This window comes from Mus musculus, chromosome 3, assembly GCF_000001635.26.
Source record: "Mus musculus strain C57BL/6J chromosome 3, GRCm38.p6 C57BL/6J".
In the NCBI taxonomy this organism is placed as follows: Eukaryota; Metazoa; Chordata; class Mammalia; order Rodentia; family Muridae; genus Mus; species Mus musculus.
This window is the reverse complement of record NC_000069.6, coordinates 117,775,794-117,800,022: the sequence shown is the minus strand read 5'-3', so window position 1 is coordinate 117,800,022 and position 24,229 is coordinate 117,775,794. Positions and strand designations below refer to the sequence as shown.

At 40.0% G+C, this 24,229-nt stretch overlaps 1 protein-coding gene across 2 annotated transcripts in view; it reads left to right on the top strand.

The window, feature by feature from the left end:
- The window catches only part of Snx7 (sorting nexin 7), an 87,440-nt gene extending 68,914 nt beyond the window's left edge, over positions 1-18,526 (top strand). For both annotated transcript variants that reach the window (NM_001190156.1, NM_029655.3), the window contains one exon: positions 17,647-18,526. In NM_001190156.1, the coding sequence (NP_001177085.1) occupies positions 17,647-17,724 (78 nt within the window). In that variant the 3' untranslated portion in view covers positions 17,725-18,526. The remainder of the gene's footprint in view (positions 1-17,646) is intronic.
- The last annotated feature ends 5,703 nt before the right edge of the window (positions 18,527-24,229 follow it).

Sequence of the window (24,229 nt, the reverse complement as noted above, 5' to 3'; positions counted from 1 at the left end):
TCATAGAGCGATACCCAGTAGAGGAAACAGTTAAAACAAGGCATCCTAAAAACTGTGATGCCCGTTCTAGTATAGAAATACATTGCACAGAATCTAACCTAATATAAAAGAGATGCAGTGATCCTCAGAGAATAGGTCGAGGCTGAAATCTGAATGTTGAATAAGACATCTCTACTTGAAGATGTGAGAAACCAAAATCCAGGTACCAAAACCTCATGGGCAAGAACAGAGAAGTGAGGGCCATGTTCAAACCATTTAGCTGTGTTGCAGGAAGAAGCTGAGGAAGTGTTGAGACTGTCCCACCTGGGGATCCATTCCATAAACAACCACCAAACCCAGACACTATTGTGGATGCCAATAAGAGCTTGCTGGCAGGAGCCTGATAGCTGTCTCCTAAGAGGCTCTGCCAGTGCCTGACAAATACAGAAGTGGATGCTCACAGTCATCCATTGGATGTAGCACAAGGTCCCCAATGAAGGATCTAGAGAAAGAACCCAAGGAGCTGAAGGGGTTTGCAGCCCCATAGGAGGAACAACAATATGAACTAACCAGTACCCCCAGAGCTCCCTGGGACTTAACCACCAACCAAAGAAAACACATGGTGGGACTCATGGCTCTAGCTGCATATGTAGCAGAGGATGGCCTAGTTGGTCATCAGTGGGAGGAGAGCCCTTGGTACTGTAAAGGTTCTATGCCCAATTATAGGGGATTGTCAGGGCCAGGAAGCAGGGGTGGGTGTGTTGATGATCAGGGAGAGGGGGAAAGGGACAGGGGGTTTTCAGAGGCAAAACTGGGAAAGGGGATAACATTTGAAATGTAAATAAAGAAAATATCTAATAAAAAAGAAAAATATAAGAACAGTTAAAAAAAAAGATTAGGCTGATGAACACAGTTATCAGTTTAATTTCATCACTCCTTCTAAGAAGGCCAATGAGTTGTCATCTGATGATGCTCATTCTCTGTCCTTACTGTGGATCCTGTGTTCATACCCTTTAAGTCATCCAAGCAGCTCAATCTGTCTGTAAACCTCAGGTTTAAATGATCGCAAATGTTTGGATCTATAGTGAACACTACTCCTCCTTTGTGGTCCAGCCTGGGCATATTTATATTCTGGCATCTTAGTAAGAGTCAGCTGAGAGATGGCCATGAGCAATCTTTGTAGAGTTGGACAGGTGCGCAGCAGTCAGGGGCCCTTTTCCTGCAGAGAACCTGAGTATGGCCCCAGCACTTATGTCACATGTCACACCACACACAGCTGACTGACGGTGGCTTCAGGTCCAGAATATCCAAAATGAGAATATATAATATACATGTTTATTATCATGAAGCATAATTTCATTAAGATATTAAAAAATTATATGATAAATACTATCGATTTTTTTTTTAATGTAACACCTGATGACTTTTCTAGTTTTGGGCTCTTTTGCTTGGTTGCATTTTCTTTTCTTTATTTGCTTCTATTTTGAGAAGGAGTCATGCTGTGCAGCCCTGGCTGACCTAGAACTTGCTGTATAAACCAGGCTGGCCATGAACTCATTAGACATCTGCCTGCATCTGCCTCTCTCCTTCTCTCTGCCTTTCTGCCTCTCTCTCTCTCTCTCTGCCTCTCTGCCTCTCTCTCTGCCTCTCTGCCTCTCTCTCTCTCTGCCTCTCTCTCTCTCTGCCTCTCTGCCTCTCTCTCTGCCTCTCTGCCTCTCTCTCTCTGCCTCTCTCTCTCTGCCTCTCTCTCTCTGCCTCTCTCTCTCTCTGCCTCTCTCTCTCTGCCTCTCTCTCTCTGCCTCTCTGCCTCTCTCTCTGCCTCTCTGCCTCTCTCTCTCTGCCTCTCTCTCTGCCTCTCTCTCTCTGCCTCTCTCTCTCTCTGCCTCTGCCTCTCTGCCTCTCTGCCTCTCTGCCTCTCTGCCTCTCTGCCTCTCTGCCTCTCTGCCTCTCTGCCTCTCTCTCTGCCTCTCTGCCTCTCTGCCTCTCTGCCTCTCTCTCTGCCTCTCTGCCTCTCTCTCTCTGCCTCTCTCTCTCTCTGCCTCTCTCTCTCTGCCTCTCTCTCTCTCTGCCTCTCTGCCTCTCTGCCTCTCTGCCTCTGCAGTGCTGGGTTAAAGGCGTGTGCCACCACACTGAGCTTGAGATTGAGCTTAAAAAAACAACTGTGGAGGTGAATGTTCTTATTAATTCAGTTGAACCTATCTAAAATGTTTGGGATTTGGCAGGCCATCTTACCTAAATGTGTATTCGTGTCATTCTTGTGCTAAAACTTGCTTTACGCACAAGCATCACACCCTTGAAAACAGTTAAATTAACACTAACATGCCTAGGCACTACAAACTTCTTTCATAGCAGTTCACGTCACTGGGGTGTGGTTCTAACTCTGCCCCAAAGCGACCTGTATTTCTGTTACTGAAGATACATCTGTGCACTGCATCTTGGACTTGTTGTTTGGAAGAACAATTGATTTTTCTGTGATTTTAACTTAAAAAGACCCTGCTCCAGTTATCCCTTGTTTCCTTGGTGATAAATTTTTAACATCTCTGACAGATCAGTCCACCAAGGCAAGATAAGGAAGTTGGCACCCTTGAGTGATCAAGAAGTCTTAATTAGTAGAAAAGCTGTAGGAGCCTAAAGATCAGCAGTGTGTTGGCATCTGCTAACTTCAGACTGTCTCAGACACAGGGAAAAATGAAGGGCTTCATGATCTTCTGTCCCCCGTTTAAGTTAATTGTATTATCCCAGAAATGTGTCCTTTTTCCTCAACATTCACACAGATAAATCCCCAAAGGGTCTATTCCTATTGCAAAAGATAAAATAGAGTTCGCACATCTGCCTTTGAATTTACTTGTAGGAAGGGAAATGATCACAGCTTGTATAATTTCAAATTTAAATATCAGAATGACAGAGGAAAATGAGATTACACATATTCAGAGTGGATCTGAGTCAGATGCTAAGGATGGACCTTCTGAAATGTCATGCTTAGATTCCTGACTCTGTGGCTGACCTTTGACTCTGGCTAAAGGATGAATGTAAAATGTTACTCCATTATTTTCTACATGAAACCCACACCCAGCTTGGATAGTCCCTCATGCGTCTGTTTTCGTAGGGAACTAGTCTGCACACTGTGTCTGCAAGCAATTTCACTGTTCTGAAAACATTGTGAAGTTCACACAAACTAAGATGACTAGGACATCGCTAGGAGATGGGATATTATGGGAATGCCATTATGTGGGTGCTGTGACTTTGACTGAACCAATATGGAACAGGACATGATTGTACAACAGCATATAAACAAATTCTTGCTGATGTGGTCATGTGACAGGGATGTTGAAACAGTGTAAAATGGCATGTGGATTTAAGTGAGTGGATTTTTTCATTGTTTTTGATTATTCTCGATGCTTATGGTGATGGAGAAAGCTTCAAAGACTGTTGATCCTCTAGAGAAGCGGTGGATTATGAGAGTGCATTCTTGTGAAAGCTTTATTTGGGCACTACTGATGCTACTCAGCTATCCTACCTCCTCATATACATGAGCGCTGGGTACCTCCTTGGACTTCGAGTCAGGGTAGCTTTAGAATGGCTCTAGGTTTGACCAAAACCATCAAAGAGAACAGTGACCTTTTTCCCTAGTAGAAAACTTGTCTCGTGACATCACTGTGAATTTTAAGGCTGTTACAAACAGCCCTGATTTCTCTATAGTGGAAGGCCCTTTGCTCACAGAAATGTCTTTGCACTCTTTGTGTGCTAATACACCAAGGGAGCCAGACAGGAATAAAAAGGGTAGGGAATTGAGCAGAGGTAACTGGCAGTTGTGTTGAAGGGTGGAGTTAGTAAAGGGAACTGTATTCGAGGACATCTGTAGTTCACAGACTCTTATGTTGTTTGGTCTTTCACGCTTTTGTTTGTTTGTTGTTTTATTTTGTTTTGTTTTTATTTAGTATTACTAGTAGTTATATAAAATTCATGACTTTGTAGCCTCGTGTTCTATTTAAAAGAAAAGGCATACATAGGTACTGCAAACTACCACATAGAAATTAAGTACTTATCCTAAAGTAAAGAAGACATAAAAGTTAATAATCCCATCTCCTACAGAAAAGTAGATATTAGTATAATTATAGAAAAATAATTTGCTAGCCCAAGATTATCATAATGATTAAATATGTGCTTTCATGGCCCCCTTTGAAAGTGCCACATGAAGTATATTACTTTTTTATTCGGGGTCAAGATGATTAAAATGAATACATTTGGGAGGGTTTTTTTTCATATTTTTCAGTGTTTTCCAAATAGTCATAATTGTCATGTATTTATAGATCACCATACAGTTAGATATTTACTAATACTTAAAATTTGTGTATTTTTTTTTCTATCTTAAAAAACACTGTTAAGCCAGCTGTGCTGGTGTGTGTGTGTGAGGGGCAAAGTGAAGGTATGTACTTGTGAGTAGGGAGTGAGAAGAGGCAGGAGGCCAGCATGGACTCACTCAGACATGCTGAGACGCCCCAGACAGAGGTCAGTGGAGAGCCATGTGTCTGCTTTGCCAGAGGTAAGAAAAGTGACTCTTATTTGCATACAAGAACTGGTTTCAGTTTCTTGAATAGTCAGAAATCCTTCTATAGTCCAACTTTGCAAGGACCAGCCTCAGCTTGGAGCGGGGTTCTGAGAGTAGGGGGGTCTGGGATCAGGAAAAGAATGACTCCAAGTCAAGTCTCGGATCCAAGCTGACGGATGACCTGTGTTCTGCTTGCTGTTCTAAGAGATCTCTTTGTCCACATCCTGCTTGCTTGTTTGTCTGTCAGTTCTCCAAGCAGTTCTCTCTTTTGATCCTATAAAAAAATTCTCTGGATAGCTTATATCCTGCAGAACACAGGTCCAGTCTTTTATTTTACATCTCAATCCAGTCATTTACTGCAGGTTTCCTTTTGAATCTCTCATGGATCTGCATTCTATGTCCCAGCCCTTTTATTCTTAGGAGATAGAAACATACATTTTTTTTTTTCCTTAACACTACAAAAGAATTCAGAGATGTCTGCCTTTGGGAAGCACAGAAGATAAGATAGTTGGGTGGGGCCCTAGAAATTACCTTTTCTACCACACCTGGGCCTAACCTCATTCTGTCCTGGGCTGACCTTGAATTTAGGAATTTGCCTGCCTTCTTATCTTTCTGACAAATTGGCTCATAGTATGCTTGCCTTTGTTCCTTTAGGTTCATGAAGCCCCTCATAATTCACATCACATCCTTATGTTTGGCATAGTTAAACTCATGTGCTTGGAGCTCTTTCCCACAGCCTTAAGGGCTGTTCTGAAGGTCCCAGTGTTTACCATTTTGCTGAGACATAGCCACACCCTCAGTTCTTGGACTCCTGCTGTTTGTATTTCTTGTGGAGTCATTAACATTAACAGGGAAGACATTCCTCAGAGGATGTGAAAATATTTACATTTTTACACAAACTGGCCTTACAGCCACAGCAGCAATCAATACTCATGGAGGTTCATACCAAGGCCCTGTCCCAGGGCCAGGAACTTTGTCACTCTGTCCCCACCAGGGACATGCCCAGCTTAGCACAGCTTGAATTGAGTCTATATTCAGTTTTGGAAGTAGTGGACCTACCCTTGTGGAGAAAAACCGGTGTATATTTTGGACCTGACACTAATAATCCAAAGTATTTGCAATGCCGAGACAGAAATACTTAAGCACTTGTCTAAATATCTCTTTTTAAGTCTTAAGGTAATTATGAATATTAGCTATTTAAAATTTGGATAATATGAATTTTAAATAACCAGAAGTACTGGTTACTGAATTTCAAATGCACACAGGAAACCTGAGGAAGGGCCTTAGGGAATTGAATAAATTAGAAATACAATGGGAAATAAAATATACAAAGAAAATGCTATCAGGAAACCCATTGTTTTGTATAGTAACCTTAAAATAAATAAAAAGAAACAGTTCTACAATTATCAATGAAATATGTACAAAAATGCCACAATTAAATCCAGTACTTTGTATTTTGACTTTAAAATTAGTTTTAAAAAAGGACTATTACCAAACCCATGTGTGAGGCACTGTGGCAGATCCAACTTTAAGTTTAAATCTTTCTCACATAGGTAAAGCTTATTATGGAAAAAATAATATACATATTCACTCGATTGTTGCTTCTTTATAGTTTCTTTCTTTCTTTTTTTTTTTTTTGAAACTGTGTCTTCCCGTGTAGCCCAGAATGGCTTAGAACTCACTCTGTAATCCAAACTTGTTTTAGGATTATGGCAATCCTCCTGCCTCAACCTCTGAGTGACAGAATCATTGCAGTTTGTGCTGATATTTTTAATGGGCAATTGTTTAAATTGATCAGTTGCTTGTAGTTGACAGACCTATAGAAGGCTTGTGGGCATACTGGGCACCGCAGATATTTGAGTCCACATGGGCAGCTGAGAAGTAGGGAAGCATTTATGGTGAAATGCTTTTTCTGGTAGGTAAAGGAAAATGGGAAAAAAAAATTCTTAACAAGGGCAAATCTCTATCCAAATGGGTACTACTGCTGAAGATTTTCTGAAATTCAAATCTAGTTATTTGTGAGCCATTAAAACCTTCCATGCATGTACAAACAGATAGCTTAGGTCTTCTTCTTCAAACTAAGAAATGGACAGATGGACTCCAAGGGTTCTGAATATTCTCCAAACACAATTGCCTTTATTCGGAAATGCAATGCATCCCTTGTTATGTTTGGGAAATGGGAGCCTGCAAAGGGTTGCTTTAACGTCAGTTTTACACTACAGACTTGACACATTTTTCTGATGTGGGGAAAAAAAAATGCTGAAAACCAGCTTGGCCCAAGATAGACTAGCTCCCAAGAATTCTGATAGAGGTAAAAGTGTATTGATTATAATTATAAAATTGCTACCTAGGAGAGACCCCGATCCAGATTTCTGTCAGAAATTTCCTTCTTTTAGAAGCTGAAAAATCAGAAAAATGACTCCAGTAAAAGGAGCAAGGAGGGCAGCCTCCCAAAATGTTATTCTCACCAGCAGAGGAGGATGTCACCTCCACCTGCCGTCAGCCTAAGGAGAAAGTGCTTTTAAATCCAGAAGGAGAAAGCAAAGGAGGGAAACTCTAGCCATTTTCATAGTCCCTAGAATTTAGTAAAGTGGCTTGAAAATGTATAGAAAAGTTAGTTACACTTCCAAAGTCACAGATTTGAAAGAGGTTGTGACTTAAGAAGAGTGAGCAGTTCGCAAGAGAGAAACGTGAATCCTACGAAGAATCAAACGTGATTGCACCACGGACCGCGGACCATGAAACGGGAAGATAAAAGCACAGTACATTTAAGGATGAGTCCGGGAAAGAATGGGGAGCATCAGGGGTCACGTTTCAGGAGAGAGTGGGGTTTGAGGAGGGGGAGTTGAGAAACTTCCAAATAGTACCAGAGTCAAGTACACGGAGCCTCTTTGAACTACAGAAAGGAAGATCTAATATGCTCATAAAATTATTACAATGAATCGCTGATGGAGACAGTCTGGGAGAGAGAACATGGCTGCTTGGTTTCTGTTCCGCCTCTGTGCTCTCAATCAAGGAAGGAAATGGAAATCAAATGGATTTGCCCACCAGAAAACCAAACCAAAACAAAACAAAAAAGCGGTGTATTTGAAGAGATTAAAAGAAAACTGCCCATTCCTCAGAAAGAGAAGGCTGGTTATTTTATTTTCCTGCCGGGTGTTGTAAAAACCCTTTACCAGCTAGAGCACCAACCGTTTACCCGAGTTGCAGCCTCAACTGAAGCTTTTAATTCTAAACTGACTCTTAGTAGGGAGATTGACAGATCTTCTACCCACCCCCTTCCCCCCTTCTAGATGACTGTGAAAGTTAACTCCAGAAACTTGGAACTCTGGCACCAGTTTCTAATTAATGTCCTCTGCCATTTGGATGAGTGTCATACATAGTTGCCAGCTCTATTCAGTTCTCTGTATGAATCACCTTGGGAAGACAAGGGTGGACATGGGAGAAACTTTACTTATGCAGGTTTTTCCTGTGATCCTGAGCCTAGAGAATGCCGGCAGTGTTTGGATTTCCTTTTAACATCTTGGGACAGAGATTTAGTATAGTATATTAATGTAGATTTAGTGGTGTATATTAAATCATTAAGTTTCTTAACATACTGGCTCTCTCTCAGGCTGAATCTGAATAAAGAGGCACTTTTGTTTTTTTATAATTAACCTCACTCTTATTACTGCAAAATCAAAGAGGAGCTATAGGGAATGGGAAAACAAAAAACAAACAAACAAACAAAAAAAAAAAACAAGAGTGACTGTGGATTGCCCACATGGGTGTGTTCCTAACAAAGAATCAAAGGCCTCAACCTCATGGAAGTACCAAAGCCTTCCCCAGGTGAGACTCAACAGGAATAGCAAAGCTTTCTTGGTGTCGTAGTCCAGTGTTGAGTTCAAACAAATGTCCTGTGTGTACAAAACCTAGCAACAGCAGCTACCTCTCCCAGATGTTTCCAACCTGAGTCTGCTGGCTGCAGACATGTCCTATTGAGACTAGTAACCCTTTCCCCTCTGCCCTACATAACATACATGCAAAGGACTCAAGTTGCTATGGCAGCCATGTCCTTCCATCAGAGTGAGCAAACTGCCCCACCAAGCTTTTCTCTGTGTGTTTGTCATTCCGTGGTTTACTCATTGTCCCTAGTCAGGCTTCCAGGACAAAGCTCTAGAGCTAGAAGACTCTAGAATGGTCTAGAACTGGGAAGTTGGAGGCCATATCAAAGTGGGTTTTCATTTGTTTGTTCTTTTTTTAAAAAAAAAATACAAAAATTCTAACAGTTTCTAACATCTGACACATAAGAAGACAAATTTCTTATTGGTATCAAAACAATTCCTCAAGGAAACAACTCTCAGTGTCTTGGTCACTGTGAGAAGACTATCAGAGTATCATTATACACTATAGGATTGGAGTGCGTGCGTGTGTGTGTGTGTGTGTGTGTGTGTGTGTGTGTGTAAAGGAAGGGAGGATATTGTTAAGTACACATACCTACTTAGGTTAATAGGCTCAGAAGATTACAACTTTACTCAACCTAGTCATTGTTATCCCAGTTAAAATGTTTTAACCCATTTCCTGTGCCTTTGTAATTTTCTCTCTTAGGCACTGGAAGACACTACTAGAAGCCAAACCATCTCAGGGATAGGAAATTCAGGCTCACTCTAGAGTTTCTGTATGAGCATCCAACTCACATGAGTGCGGTCACCATCACCAAATAGAAAACAGCCACCTCTTTTTATCTCGGTGCCATGTGAAGGTCATCTATTAAATAGCTAGAAGCTCCTTCCTCGCTTTTAAAGCCAGAGCAACATTATTGATTGCTTAGTGATTCACTCTGTCAGCCTTTATGTCGTCTATGTCATAGAAAAATATTTCTTGTGAGCAATTAGTTCTTATTTCAAATAAAACCAGAGGTATTCAATAAGAATGAATGAAGCAAGAGAAGAGGAAATCCTATGGCCTTAGGATGTTAATATTTCTGTTCTTATTGACTATAGACCCCAATTCACAATGAATGGTTTCTTTTGATTTTTTAATTATTTTGGACTGCTCACTAGGGTCAATTCCCATGGTATGCTCTCCCTTCACCAGAAGAAAGATGGCAGGGAACAAAGCTTTTGTAGATACTAGAAAGCTACTTTAACAGGTGGGAAAATGGTCACTAGAAATTTTGTATAAACAAAGAGAAAAGAATTGGAAACTGAACTCAAAGAAATGTACGTTTAATATTAAAGCATGGCCAGGTGTGGTAGTGTATGCCTATAATTGCAGTACTTTGGAAAGGTGACGCCAAAGAATTACCATGACTTTCAGGGCAGCCTGTGCTACATCAGGGCATCCTGTGCTACATGTTACCTTCCCGGGTAGACTCTGAAATTAACCAAAAACAAACAAACAAACAAAAACAAAAACAAAATAGTGGTGATGATTGCTATCCAAATTAGACATTCAAAAGTAGTAATCCACGTCACTATTCTACATAATTGTGCCTTTTAAAAAAATTTTGGCTCTTATAATTAGTAAACATTTTTGGTATTTTGGAGTTTTCTGCTGTCTCTAAGCTTCTATTAAAATAGTCTCCTCGCCACTTTATGTCCTGTAATATAATCATTTCTCAATTATCCATGCTAACGAGAATGAGTTCATATATACCATGAGGGGGGGAAACATAAGCATCTGCCTTTGTTAGACTTTGAACAAGGCTTGCATTTCTGAGACTTAGCTCTTTAGAGATTTAGTAGGAAGAGGCTAGGATGGATTCAATACTTTAGAAAATACAGAGGATATATACAAGGGTATCACATCTTAAAAGGGGTGAGTCAGCTAATGAAAAATTTAGAATTGGCTGTCAGCATTGCTACATACCTATTAGAAAATGCTAATCATGTTCCGATGATGTTCATTGGCTCATAGGTAAGTGCAAAATAACGTGCAAAATAACGATCTTCTCCTATGTCCCACCAGACACTCGTGCTTACATATATACACACCCCCATGCACACACACACTCACACACATACACACCCCCATGCACGCACACGCTCACATACATACACACGCACCATAAGCCTTTAGCAGAACGAAAGAAGAAAGCATGGGAGATGCTTTAAAATGAAGTACCAAAATAGTATTGCTGTGCTTTGATCAATTATTTAATGAGAAGAAAGGTGAATGTTTTCACTATCATTATCTGTAGGTCAATATATGGTTAAACAAAAATAAGCTTGAGAAAGTAAACTTGGAAATGGCCACTTCTAAGCTGATGAGCCTCGTGTAATTGGCCGATTACATCAAAAGCCAATTTTGGAGTGAGGAGAATACAGGAGTTGACAGACTGTGAATGCAAATTCAGGCCCTTGGATTGGTTTCTCCAAGAAATATTTGTAATATTTCACTGCCCCAGTAACCCATGTGCAGAAGTGAGAAAGATCAAATAAATAGTACCTGAGCCACCTCTGCCTTTGTCTGCCTTTGAGTTAGGCATACACAGAAGACTACGGAATAATAAATAAGTGGGCCACGAGATGGCGTCTGTAGCTAATGAGTCTTTTTACTTTAACCCTTGCAGCTGCTGAGCTGCGCACACACAGCTTACATTGTAATTGCAGAAAAGCAGTGTTTAAGTCCTGTTATTTTAAAGTTGCTCATATTTCTCAGGTTAAAACTTGCAAGATAGCTCTCAGAATCTGCATTTAGACTTTTACAAAAGTGAGGTTCCTCTTCCCAGTTCTCTTCCTGTTTGTATGGTTTGGTTTGGTTTGATTTGGTTGTTTCTGCTGTGTGTTTGTTTGTTCTTCTTTTCAGCAGTACAGGGAATTGAACTCTGGGCCTTTCGAAGGCCAGCAAGTTTTCTGCCACTGAGCAACATGCAGAATATTTGAATATTAGCACATTTTTGTTTTGAAGCAGAGACTCACTGGCTTGCCCAGCCTGGCCTTGAACACTCTGTGGTCTATCCATGCTTTGAAGTTGCAATTCTCCTGCCTATCTGATATTAGGTTTTGTGCCACCAGGCCTGATTACTTGTTTTACTTGAGTCTGAAACTGCAGTATAGAAAACAGGCTTCAAAGCTCCTAAATGAAAGAAAAGCTGCAGACTGAACGTCTACCACTTAAGAAGCAGTCATTCAGTGTAGGCTAAGAGTAGTAACTATGGTGATGACTGAAATGATGTCTCATGTGCCTCTGGGTGTTGCTTTTGGAAACCATATGATGGTAATTATCCTGCAAATACCAAATACTTGGGGGAGTGCTTAAAAATTTATGGTCACTATATTTTATAATGTCTCTAGGTAAGCAGAACTAGACAAAATTGTAAATCTTATGTAATTCCGTTCACCAATTTCTTGTTAGCCTCAGTCAGACTCTGGAACCTTCCTTTTTAGTGTAAACCCATTTATTCTACAAGTGGGTAAAAACGCCAAGCAAGACAGATAGTCACAGTGTGGCATAGACCTCCTTACATTCCACAAGGTGACACAAGTTCGATACCAACTCCTAGATGTGGACACTTCTGAGGAAAGCTGTTGCATCTACGGGAACATTCCTGTCAGCACTGAATCTTTATAAAGCTTGATCACATCTGCTTGTGGGATTACCGTGCACCTGGGAACTAAGGAGACATTTGCCTGTTCTGGTAGCAAAATGTCATCACCTCTGCCGAAGCAGCAAGGGACTTACTCTAAAACTAAAAGTTAGTTTTGGAATTAAAGCTCACCTTTCGTAGCATCTTGTGTTCGTACTTTGGGTCTGTTTCCCAGCTACTGTCTCAGAGTTCTCTGCTCTCGGAGAGTTTTAGTGTTTGCCCTTTGGCTATAGAACACAGTCACCTTGGGAGAATACTTGCTGGATTTTCGCTTACAGAGGATTTGTGGTGAACCTTGTTTTCAGTTCCGCCCCATCCTGGCTAGCACACATCTACCACCTTACTTAGCCTCCCATAGTGTGGAGCATTCCCTGTGTGTCCTTGGGAAGAAACAGCACAGTATTCTGTGAATCGGTTTTAACATGTATTATTTCACTTGGGTGGAGGTGTGTGTGCACCAGGGCATGCCTGGGAGGTCAAAGGACAGCATTGTGAGGCCAGTTCTCTCCTTCTGCCTTTGATCTGAGGATCCAACTCAGCGGTCAGCGGGCTGGCATGGAAAATGCCTTCACGCTCTGAGCCATGTGGCTCCCAAAGTCATTTTCTTAACTAAAATGGAACTAGCTGATTACATCAGAAGCCACTTAGAGGGGGAAAAAATGTGACACGTTATTCAAAAAAAGGAGAGCCCTGTGTTGTTATCAGTTGTCCCACAGTTGTATAAGAAACTAAACTTGGTAAATCTAGCTGAAACTACAAAGACTGGGCCAGAGAGGATGTTTGTGATTAATATCATTTTAAAATTTATTTTGTCCTCCTTCTGGCATATACAAATACTAACGAGCTTGATCGATAGTGGTGACTTAAAAATAGGAAAAACTAAATGCTACCTCTCAATTTAAAGCCAAATAACACCTTATTTAAAAAAAAAATAAGCTAACTTACAAAGCAAGTGCCACTGGGTTTTGAGAGATTGGTGGCGTTCCCCTTCATGTTTTTCAGCTGTCACAATGCTGATCTCAGGTCTTGGTACTGACCTGCTTAACCGTGCTGTGGGAGCTGCCTGATGCTTGAAGTCTTCCCTAGTTCAAAACGAAGTAAGAAAGAATAGCAAGAAATGAGACATGTTAGGCATTAGCTTTTGTATAGTCTTATTACATTTATTTCTTTGTTTAGAGTTTGGTTGTGTGCATGTAGAAATGGGGGCACAACCTGTGGGAGTTGGTTATCTCCTTCTGCCATGTGGATCTGAGGTCGCGATTCGCAACTAATGGGTGGAGACTTCTACCTCTTTAGGAAACTTCTGTTTCCAAAAACATTTACATTATGATCCACGACAACAGCAAAATTACACTTATGAAGTAGCATTGGAAATAATGTTATGTTTGGGGCTCACTACAGCACAAGGAACTGTAGTAAAGGGTCGCCGCATTAAGAAGTTTGATACTCCTGATTTAGGGGAACAAACTCAGGTTGCCAGGCTCAGCAGCAAGCAGCTTTATCAACTCAGCCATCTTGCCCCCCTTTTTAATTGATTTTAAGAAGAGATTTATAGATTGACATGGTTTATGTACCAGTTACCAGATAACTCAGCTGACTGTTACCCCCACATGAGTGGGAAGGAACAGTTAACTAAATATATTCACTTAAAGTAAGCTAATAGTAGTAGTAGTAGTAGTAGTAGTAGTAGTAGTAGTAGTAGTAATAGTAGTAATGATAATAATAATTTGAAAAGAGAACCAGAAAAATGACTTAATACCTAAAAGCACTTGCCACCAAGCCAGGACCCGGATAGTATAAAGAGAGATCCAGTTCTCTCAACTTCCATATACACAGATTTAGTATATATTACTTTTCTTAAAAATTGATCACCCTGACTTCTATATTTTCTTCCTATCTCTGCTCCCAAATAGTCTTTTTACTGTGTAAAAGACATCTTGTCATGTTTGCCAGTGTCTTGTATACTCTAGCGGTGACATGGAAGATCTATCATTCTCCATGTGTTGATGAATAAACACTAGCTATGGTCTTCAGAATATTTGCAATGCTTTAAATATATCTAGGTTATTTGAGCCTCAGCTTTCTCATTTGTAAAATGGAAATTATGATAGTAATATGCACTCAAAGAAAGTATGATATAAAAACAACCGTTGTAATGTCTGTTGAATATTCATAGCAATTTATGCAATGTTGATTATACTCTTACTCTACTGGAGTTGTTATGTGATTTTTAAGTAATCAAAATCCATAAAACCATTTCTCTGCCTCAAGTTGAGAATGGCAAGGAAGTCACTCAGTAGCTCATGTCTCTTTACCATGTGTCAATAGCCTTAGTGCTTACATTATAAATAAATGGTATACCACTTTGCACAGATGGTGATTAGCATGTCATGGCCAGTATTAGATTGGCTTAGTTGAAGTACAAATGGACAGTGATGGAAGAAAGACTGTTTGAAGGCCAGTGTCATTCTCAATACAATTCCGAGTCTTTTTTATTTATTTTTTTAACATGAATTCTAAACAAAGATAGCTGCTAGAAATTTCATGTTGACTTTTAACTGTGGGGTGGTCAGTTTATTTAAGTGGTAGTTTGACAGAGTTGACTAAGATGTGCTATGTACCTGAGAGCAGCAGATGCTTTGAATGCTCTGCATGGTTAGCAGTTGCTGGTTATGGGTGACCTCACTGAGGAGAGACAAGGGCTCCACAGAAAGCGCTTCCAGGAACATGGTCTCTCCCACTGTGGGGATAAGAGTGTGGATCGGGTTTCTGGTTGTATTCTCTTTTGATTTTTATACCTAAATTTGCTGAAGAATATCTGAAACTGAATTTAAGCTGGAGAGAAAAACTTATTCCTGCATAACCAATATTTATTGCATATCTGCATAGAAGGTAAATAGTAGGAATTTTTTTCTTACAGATTTTCTTTCTCAGATATATCTATGTTCACATCTATTCTTAACTTATTGAGATGTTTTTTATTTAATTAGGAGTAGATAGACTTTGAAATTTGGCAAATGCTCTTGAGTATTGCTGAGATGGAGATGACACGTTTGATTTTTCAGTGATGTTGAGGATTGATCAAATCTTGTATTTCATGATAAAATCCATTTGCATATTGCCTATAGTTCTTTCTATGGATCACTGGCTCTTCCTTGCTAAATTTTTTTAGAGATTTTGCATCTGAAAAATCAGTCTATAGTTGTTCATTTCTCCTACAATATCATTCACTTGAGTTGGCTAGAAAGCTCACCTGTGTCTTCAGTCTTCTGTTTGTACTACTTTGCTTTGCTGATCTTTGCCTTTTGAGTAACTGACCATGGTTCCATTTCATCTGGACTGTGACGTATGTTTTATACCCACATACACAATTCTTTTTCATTTTTCATTTTGCAATTATATTTAAAGTAGGTAATAAATTTAAACATACTATAGGTGGGTATCAGTTTTCTGTTCCGTGTTATTGAGATGTGTGCTTTGTAGACATTTGGTTTGTACAAATGCACATGCATGGCACATGCTGCTGCTTACTTTGCCTTTAATATTGTTTGCTATGAGCTATTTATTTGGCTTTTGCTCTTTTGGTTTTTAAAGTAGAAATTAAATGTATGAATTAGAGTCCTTTTCTTCTTCTCTAATGTAGGCAATTAGTCATTTTCTGTTTGCTCCCTTAGTGGTATTTAGTGGTACATAGGAGTTTTTGATATATTGTGATTTCTTTTTCATTCTGTTAAAAGTACTTCATTATTTCACTTTTGGTTTTCTCTGTGGTCCAGGGCTATTTAAAATTCTCCTATTTATATTACAGATACTCGGGTTTTCATGGTTTTCTCTAATTGTTTTTCTTTTTTAACTTAATTCTACATCATTCAGAGGCTGTAGTTCATGTGGCTTACATCTTGTATATACTAATGTTTTCGTTTGTTTGTTTGTTTGCTTTATGACAGTGCCTTATTCCATATCCTAGTCTGGTCTGAAACTCACAATGTAGCCACAACAAATGTACTAACAATGAGAACTGCTCAAGCTTCAGTTTCCCGTGTGTTGGAATTACAGCTGTGGGCCACCACACCAGACTGTTGAGACCTCTCCTGTGGTCCAGAGTATAGTGCATGAGCGATGTCTTTCTGGTTTTGTAGACATATGCATAAGGTCAGCTTAATCTATCATATGCTTCAAATCGATATCATTGTTTTTCTGTCCATATGTTAAGCATAAAAGGACCTGAAAACCAATCACAAATAGATTTACCCTTTTCTTTTTGTTCAAAATATCTTGAACCAGCTTCTACTGTTATAAAAGATCTTTATCTTGATAAGGGTCTTTGTTCTGTAGGCTTTAATACTAATATAATATTATTATTCAATCTTTTCTTTGACATATGTTTTATACAGACATACACAATTTTTTTTCATTTTTCCATTATATTTAAAACACATAATACATTTAAACATACTACAGGTGTGTAATAGTTTTCTGTTCAGTAGACAATCTCCCCATTTTATTGAGATGTGTGCCTTGTAGACATCTGTATTGACTATTAATAGGATTAGCTTTGAGTGTGTTGTCTTGCAGTTATTTTTTATTCATCTTGTTTCCGTTTTCTTTATGGCTTTGGGAAATTAATATATACTTCTTTATGATTTTTTCCACCTGTTAGCATACTGTGTGTGTATGTCATTGCTATCTCAATTTAGCAATGCTTTAGCCATTAAATATTTAGTCTCAACACCCAGCCCTAGCACATAATAAAACAACTGATAGCATTCTCAGAACTCTTGTAGCCAGACAGGCTGCATGAAGTATATATCGAGTTACAAACATATAGACCTCATACCTAATGTAATGAGATCCTAAGGCATCTGAGCCTGTTTGCATCAGCACTGAGTCTAGATGCCAATGTGCACCTTTTAAGGTCCAGATGAGTAACTCTGAGCCTTCTTTTCTCTCCTGTCAATGGGATAGCAATGCATTGTCTTAGCAAAAACTTCTTTCAGCCTCTAATAGGGTTTCCTCTTATTTGTCAATAGTATCTCTCCTTAAGGATTAGAATACTAAAGCAGAGAGATGGTTCAGCTGGCAAAGTGCTTGCTGCACAAGCTTGCGTACCTAAAACTCTCCATGTAAAAAGCCTGGAGTGGAGACACAAATCTGTCATCCCAGTGCTAGGCAGGTGGAAAGAGAAATATACCCGGTACTTGCTGGCCTGACAGTCAAGCTGAGACAGTGAAGACCATATCCAATGAAAGACCCTGTCACTAAAAGCGATTTACAGAGCAGTTACAGAAGACACCCAATGGCCTCTGAGAACACACAAAGAAAATGTGTACACCCATGCAAAACACACACACACACACACACACACACACACACACAATGAGAGAGGTGGGAAGGATATTAAAATATCTGAGAGGTGATAAATACTCTCAAGCTGATGGAAGAAATGGGGCAGATTGCTATATGAGTGTATCTGCTGGGTTGCACTATGAATTGTTTTAGCACTGATCATCCACTACAGCTAATCCTTCTCAATGTTCCCATTACACAGTGCCTTGCAACATGGGAATCATTCCTCACATCACAGACTGACCTCCCCTCGGAAGAAGATTCCGAAGAGAAACTTTAATCCCGTGGAAGACTCCTGTTTGATCTTTGAGAGACAGCATCCATCAACCAAAGTTATTTTTTTTTTCTGGATTGGCTGTGCCCTTTACAAAGAGGATGACAAATGATTTTTGCACTGTCTGGAAAACCAACAACTAAAAGCTCAGGTATTCCAGGTCATCAACGTGAATTTGTGATATAAATCTATCTATCTAGATATATAGGTCTATTATGTGATATATATTATATAGATCTGTTATACGGATAGATATTTATCTATGTCTATGTGGATAGAAAGATATTTAGTGTAATTTTAATTATGTTCTTAAATTTATGTGTCATTAATTACAAATAGAGGGGTTTTTTTCTTACATATTCTACTGTGGAATATTAAATTTTTCAATATGTTGCAAAGACTTGGTTTTAATAAAATCTTTAATAAGAAATGGGTGTCTATGATGTGTTCATTTCTATCAGAGGTAAATCTTCTGAAATGGTTTTAATGTTAATTCATTATGTATTATCAAGCATATTATGCATGTACTTTAATGTCATCATAATTTACTTTGATATTAAGAATTTGAAGTAAGTGTACAAAATTATTCAACATGAAAAACAATTGTTTAAAATTTTATTAAATAAAGTGGTTGTTTTCAACAATGTAAAAATTTTCCAAAGTAGGTTTAAGTTATTATTTGTTTTATTATACAAACATTGTCATACAACCTATTCACGGTAATAGATTCTCTTTTTTGTAAATTTTTGCCTATCTTTACAACTTACACCAGCTTTTATTTTCAATGCATACAGTATCTTGAGTCTCCATATTACAAAGCTGTTCTGTGAGTGCTTGTGGTCCCCACTGATGAAGAATGTTCATATGTGGGTCTGTATTTTGCATGCCACTGAGGTATCAGGACACCACTCAGGGAAGCTAGGCTATAGTTTTTCTTTGCCACCATCTGGGTATCAGGCTCAAGGGACATGCAGACACAATGTTCAGGGGAAGTGTAAAGCAGCCTAAGATTGGGGCCCCAGCCCGTTTCTCTGGGTGAGAAACAGAACAGGCTGGTGCTGAGGCTGTGGTTCTCAAACTCCTGGGTCCCCAGATGCTGCTGGGAAACTCAAGGAGTTGAGGAGGCAGCCCAAAGGCCTGAAAAGAACCCACCGGTAGAAGAAATCTGCTTAGTTCAGAACGAGCATCAGGAGCTCAGCGGGGCCTTCTGCAGGAGACTTGGGCAGCCCAGCTCAGGAACGAAGGCTTACTACGCCTGCAGTGGTCCTTGATGAGAGAGACAGTCCTTGCTTGTCCAAACCGTTTATTCATGGCGGAAAGGTTCTATACAACTTCCTCAGGGTGGACCAGAGATTAAATACCTTTGGCAGGAAGAAATGTCCAGGAAGGGAAGCTTACTGGCTAAACCCTCAGGGCCAGCTCATATAGATACCTCATTAGCATGGAGAACACCAGGCTCTATGCTCTGACCAGTTGTGTGGCCCTCTTAACGGGGTGTAGTGGTCATGTACTCCAGGACAGGAAAGTGGTCAGGAGCAGATTCAATGCCCTACCATTCTCAATTATAAAAATCGCTGGGGTTCCTTAATCTGCTCAACCTTCCAGTTTTCCTGTGGTGGCGTGGTTCCACTTGCCTAGTATTCATGTGTACTTTACAGTTAGAACATGCCATCTTTCAGGAACAAGCTGCTGAAGGACATGTTTTATTTACTTTCCTCAAAGTTTTATAGAAAAGCCAACCATGGTTTGAGGGTTCATTCCAGTAGCTATTACATAGAATCAATGAAAATCATAATATATATTTTTAAAAAACAGCTGTTTTTAAACCTTTCCAATACATATAATTGCTTAGAGGCAGGGAGTCCAGTTCTATCCACTCCCTCCTTTCTTTTCAGCTCCCTGGAGGTAAACTAAAAACATTTTACCTTAACTGACTGATCAGTCAAAGCAGAAGATCTCACTATGTCATCCTGGCTGACCTGGGACTTGCTTTGGGTGTCTGTATTCGGGGAAATCCACCTGCCTCTGCCTCCCAAGAACTGGGTTACACTGTTGGTAGGATGCTTGTCTTCCACTCACAGAGCCCCAATTCAACCATCAGCACCGCATAAACTTGTAAGGTGGCAAAAGTTATTCTAGTGCTCAGGGTAGAGGCAAGAGAATTAAGGTTTTCTTCAAAGGTAACCAGTGTTGGCTACATAGCAAGTTTGAAAATAGCCTTTGCTACATAAAAAAAATAAATAAATAAATATATATATATATATATATATATATATATATATATACATATATATATATATATATATGTGTGTGTGTGTGTGTGTGTGTATATACATATATATATATAATATGTGTGTATGTATATAATTATAATATATGTATATAATATAATTATATATAATTTATATAGTATAAAATTATATAAATAATAATGGATAAATAAAATCAAATAAAGTCTATGTGTATATATATATATATATATGTATATATGATACATATATGTATAAACTTATTTGTGGGAATGAAGTTGCTTGGCAGGCTGGGGCATGGTGGGAAGACAAGGCCAAGGGGGATAACTGGGAGGTTTAACTTGGAAGTACTACTTGGTCTGTTCTGTTCACAGATACAGAACCCTACGTTCAATCGTTTATACTTCTCTTTTCTATTTATTTTACGTTAGTTTTTCAGGCAAGGTCTCACCTTGTAGCCAAGGATAGTCTGGAACTCAAAATTGAGTGAGTAAGAAATATTATTTGCTATATTTTTTCCAAAACCTGACAAACACAAAGTTATATCCCAGTGTAACGTAAACTGAGATTCACAATCTTGGTTTAAAGTGTAGTAATAGCTTCCTGCTCACTGGTCCCCACTCTGCACAAGGAAGGAGGTTGTCCCTTCCAGTATCAAGTCAGTTAAAAAAATCCCCAGGTACAAACTGGTTTGGGGGAAATAGCCAAGCCCCTTGTCATGTCCACCATCCATAAACGTCACAGGTCATTTCTTGTGGATAGGAACCAAGGTCAATTCATCCTTCTAACTAAACACATCAGATAGGAGTATTATGGTTAAATTATAGGAGTGTTATGGCTAAAAAAAAAAATGTATGGGTTTCAGTCGGACTACATGGCAAGTATTCATCATCTAAAATAAAGGGCATCCTGGCCCACAGGAAAGAAGAATCCGGGCCTGCAGCAATGGCTCAGCACTTGGCAGCATTTGGTGCTTTTGCAGAGGTCCGGAGTTAGGCTCTCAGCACAATAACCCGTGACTGCAGTTCCAGGGGACCCAACACCCACATCTTGACACCAAGGGCACTAGAAACACACCTGCTGCTCTTGCACAGACTATGGCAAATAACTCAAGAAATTTGAAAATTAAAACAGAAAGATAAAAGGATAAAGAAATGACATCAAAGGTCCACAATACAATTTTAAACGAATGTGACCCTTGTAGAATTTCATTACATTTACTTAATTAGCACTGTTCTCATGCATGCAGTTCTTCAGCAAGCTAGGACTAATGTAACAATGGCTCTTCAGAGCACAGGAATGAGAGATTGCAAGTGTGAATAAGCCACTAGTACAGTACCTGTAGTTACATGGAAGGTCAGTCATAATTTTGTTGGTTAAGAATAGTTGGGAGTGTGAAATTAGAGCTGTGAGTGTGTTCATCTATATTAAGAATAACCTTTACATTAGATCTGAATGAACGTGAGCACAGTATCTGAAATGCATGCCTATATTAACCACTGAACTGAGAATCCACTGCGACACATCCCTGTGGAGAAGATAATGAAAGACAAGGCTGTGATCTCTTTAACAAGGAGGTTGAGCTGTGATTATGTTACCATGAATGGAATAAATAGGCACAGCTATACCCACCCTTCCCTAAAGATCAAGGCCGAGCTAGTATTTACAGAAGGTTCAAAGTCATGACATTTTCTGTGGCTCAGAGATTTCTTTCTCAGAGTATCTTAAACCAGGCTACCGCCTAGCAATTTAAGGTCATATTCAGGTAAGTGTCTACACAATGGTAACATGGATCCGATAAGGAAATAATCAATTGCTGAACCCCATAATCATATGATGATTTGATCCCTTTTATGGTTCATTCAAGAGATGTGAGACAGAGCTGGGCTCCGTTTTGGATTTTGGAAGCAATCAATTTTAACACATCACAAGTGAAAACTTCACAAATACTGTATTGCACAGAAACATATCATGGCTAAAGCAGCAGTATTGTACTCATTTATATCCTTATATGTGACTATTCCCTAAGGACTGAATGTAGCATCTTCTTCTGATTTATTTTTAAGTAGGGGGTCATCTTATTTCCATTTCTTCTAAGGACAAGGGGGACAATCAAAGATTTCTGACAACAATCCTCGTATGCCTTCCAAAGTATCTGTTCACAGTTCCACCCCTCAGCTGGGCCTGAGGGTTAAGCACAGGAAGAAATATTTGAATTTTGTCTTTTCACTTGTCTGCTTATTTGGATCATCCATCCTAGAATCCTGATCTTTAAGAGCCAGGACCTGATATTATTTCTGTCAACCTTTAACAGATGAGAGAAATTCCAAAGGTATAAGGACTCTGCCAATTGTCTTTATATCTCAGTCCTTGTTCATTCTCCAGCATTGCCAGAAAAAAAGGCCCCTCCTCACCACAGCCTTTGAAAGGCTTTCTGACATTTAGACTAGTGGTTATCCAACCATAAGGCTCTAATTCATTTCACCCAGGCAGTTTTCCATGGTCCATCACAGAAAAAATTTAAGAGTGATGTACTATGGTATTCATACAGCCAAGCCTAACTGTATGTGTGAGCTGTTTTGAATTTTTTCCTTTTAAAGTCCTCAGTTACACTGATTATAGAGCACAGTAAAAACTGTTGTAGAATATTTACGTGAAAGAACAAGAAGTGCATGTTATAGAGCGACTTTGACAAGACCATAGAATCCTCAGATACTTTAGTCAGTTCTTCGGTGAGTGTGTGTGCAAAAGAATTTATGACTGCTTCTTTTATAAATTTTATTTATCTTTTTTAATCATTACCTTTACATCCCACTCACTGCCTCTCTCCTGGTCGCCCCTCCCATAATCCTTCCCCCATCACCATTCCATTCTCTTCTGAACTGGTAAGGGCCCCTGGGACTTCAAGTCCTATCCCCCTATCCTGGCACTTCAACTTTCTGCAAGACTAGGCACTTCCTCTCCAACTGAGGCTAGACAGGGCGACCAGCTAGAAGAACATATCCCACATACAGGCAACATCTTTTGGAATAGCCCCCATTCCAGTTATCTGGGACCCACATGAAGACCAAACTACACCTCGGCTACCTATGTGGGGGGAGATCTAGGTCAAGTCTCTGAGAGCCCCAAGGGTCCAGGTTAGTTAACTCTGTTGGTTTTCATGTAGAGTTCCTATCCCCTTCGGGGCCTGCAATCCTTCTCCCTACTCTTCCATAGCAGTCCCCAAGCTACATCTACTGGTTGGCTGTGGTTGTTGGTCTCTGTATTTTTCAGCTGCTGGGTGGAGTGTCTCAGAGGACAACATGCCCTTGTCTGTAAGTATAACGGTGTATCAATAATAGTGTCAGGGATTGGTGCTTGCCCATGGGATGGTGTGAGGAGTGGGTGTGGCAGCAGTCCCAAGATGGCGCCCGGGACTGCAGCTAAGTCTTATGACTTGCACCTGACTTCCTCATACACCTGAAAATAAGCCACGACCATCTTGAGAGCTGCGCAGGTGCACCATGATGCTGGCAGTGTAAACAAGTCCATATGTGGTGGAGACATGCCCCTGCCGCCCTGATTGGCCGAAGCTGCGTGCCTGGTGAGGTGACGTGGCCTGCTGTGAGTGGATGGGGGCTGAGAGTATATAAGAGTGAGAGGCCCGGGGTTTGGGGGAGAAAAAGAATCGAGAGAGATGAAGACTGATGCTTGCTGAATAAACTGCTGTTAGAAGAACTGGTGGCCATGTCGTTCTTGCTGGTTGAGAGCAATGGTCTCAAGTTTGGCTTATTATTGGTTGTCCATTCTCTCAGTCATTGCTCCATTCTCAGTCATTGACCCATGCCTGCATTTCTTGTAGACAGGATGAATTTCGGATTGAAAGTTTTGTGGATAGGTTAGTGTCTCTATTGCTCCACGGAGGTTTCTCCCAGGCCACAGGAGGTGAGCCATCAAAGCTGTGAGTCACAGCTAAGGTCACGGCCATTATTCTTGAGCACCTTCCTGATCCCAGGTCTCTGTCTCCTCCTGGAGGTGCTCCCCACCTCCTCACTCCCATCAGTTGCAGATTTCAATTCATTTTCATGGCCATCAGGCCATCTCTCCTGTCCTTCCCAACCCCTGATCCTGAATCTCCAACCCCCCTTCCCATCTTCTCTTACTCCTAGTTCCCTCCCTCCATCTGAATAACTATTTTACTCTCCCTTCTCAGTGAGATTGAAGCATCCTCACTGTGCCTTCTTTCTTGTTTAGCTTCTTTGGGTCTGTGGAGTGTAACATGA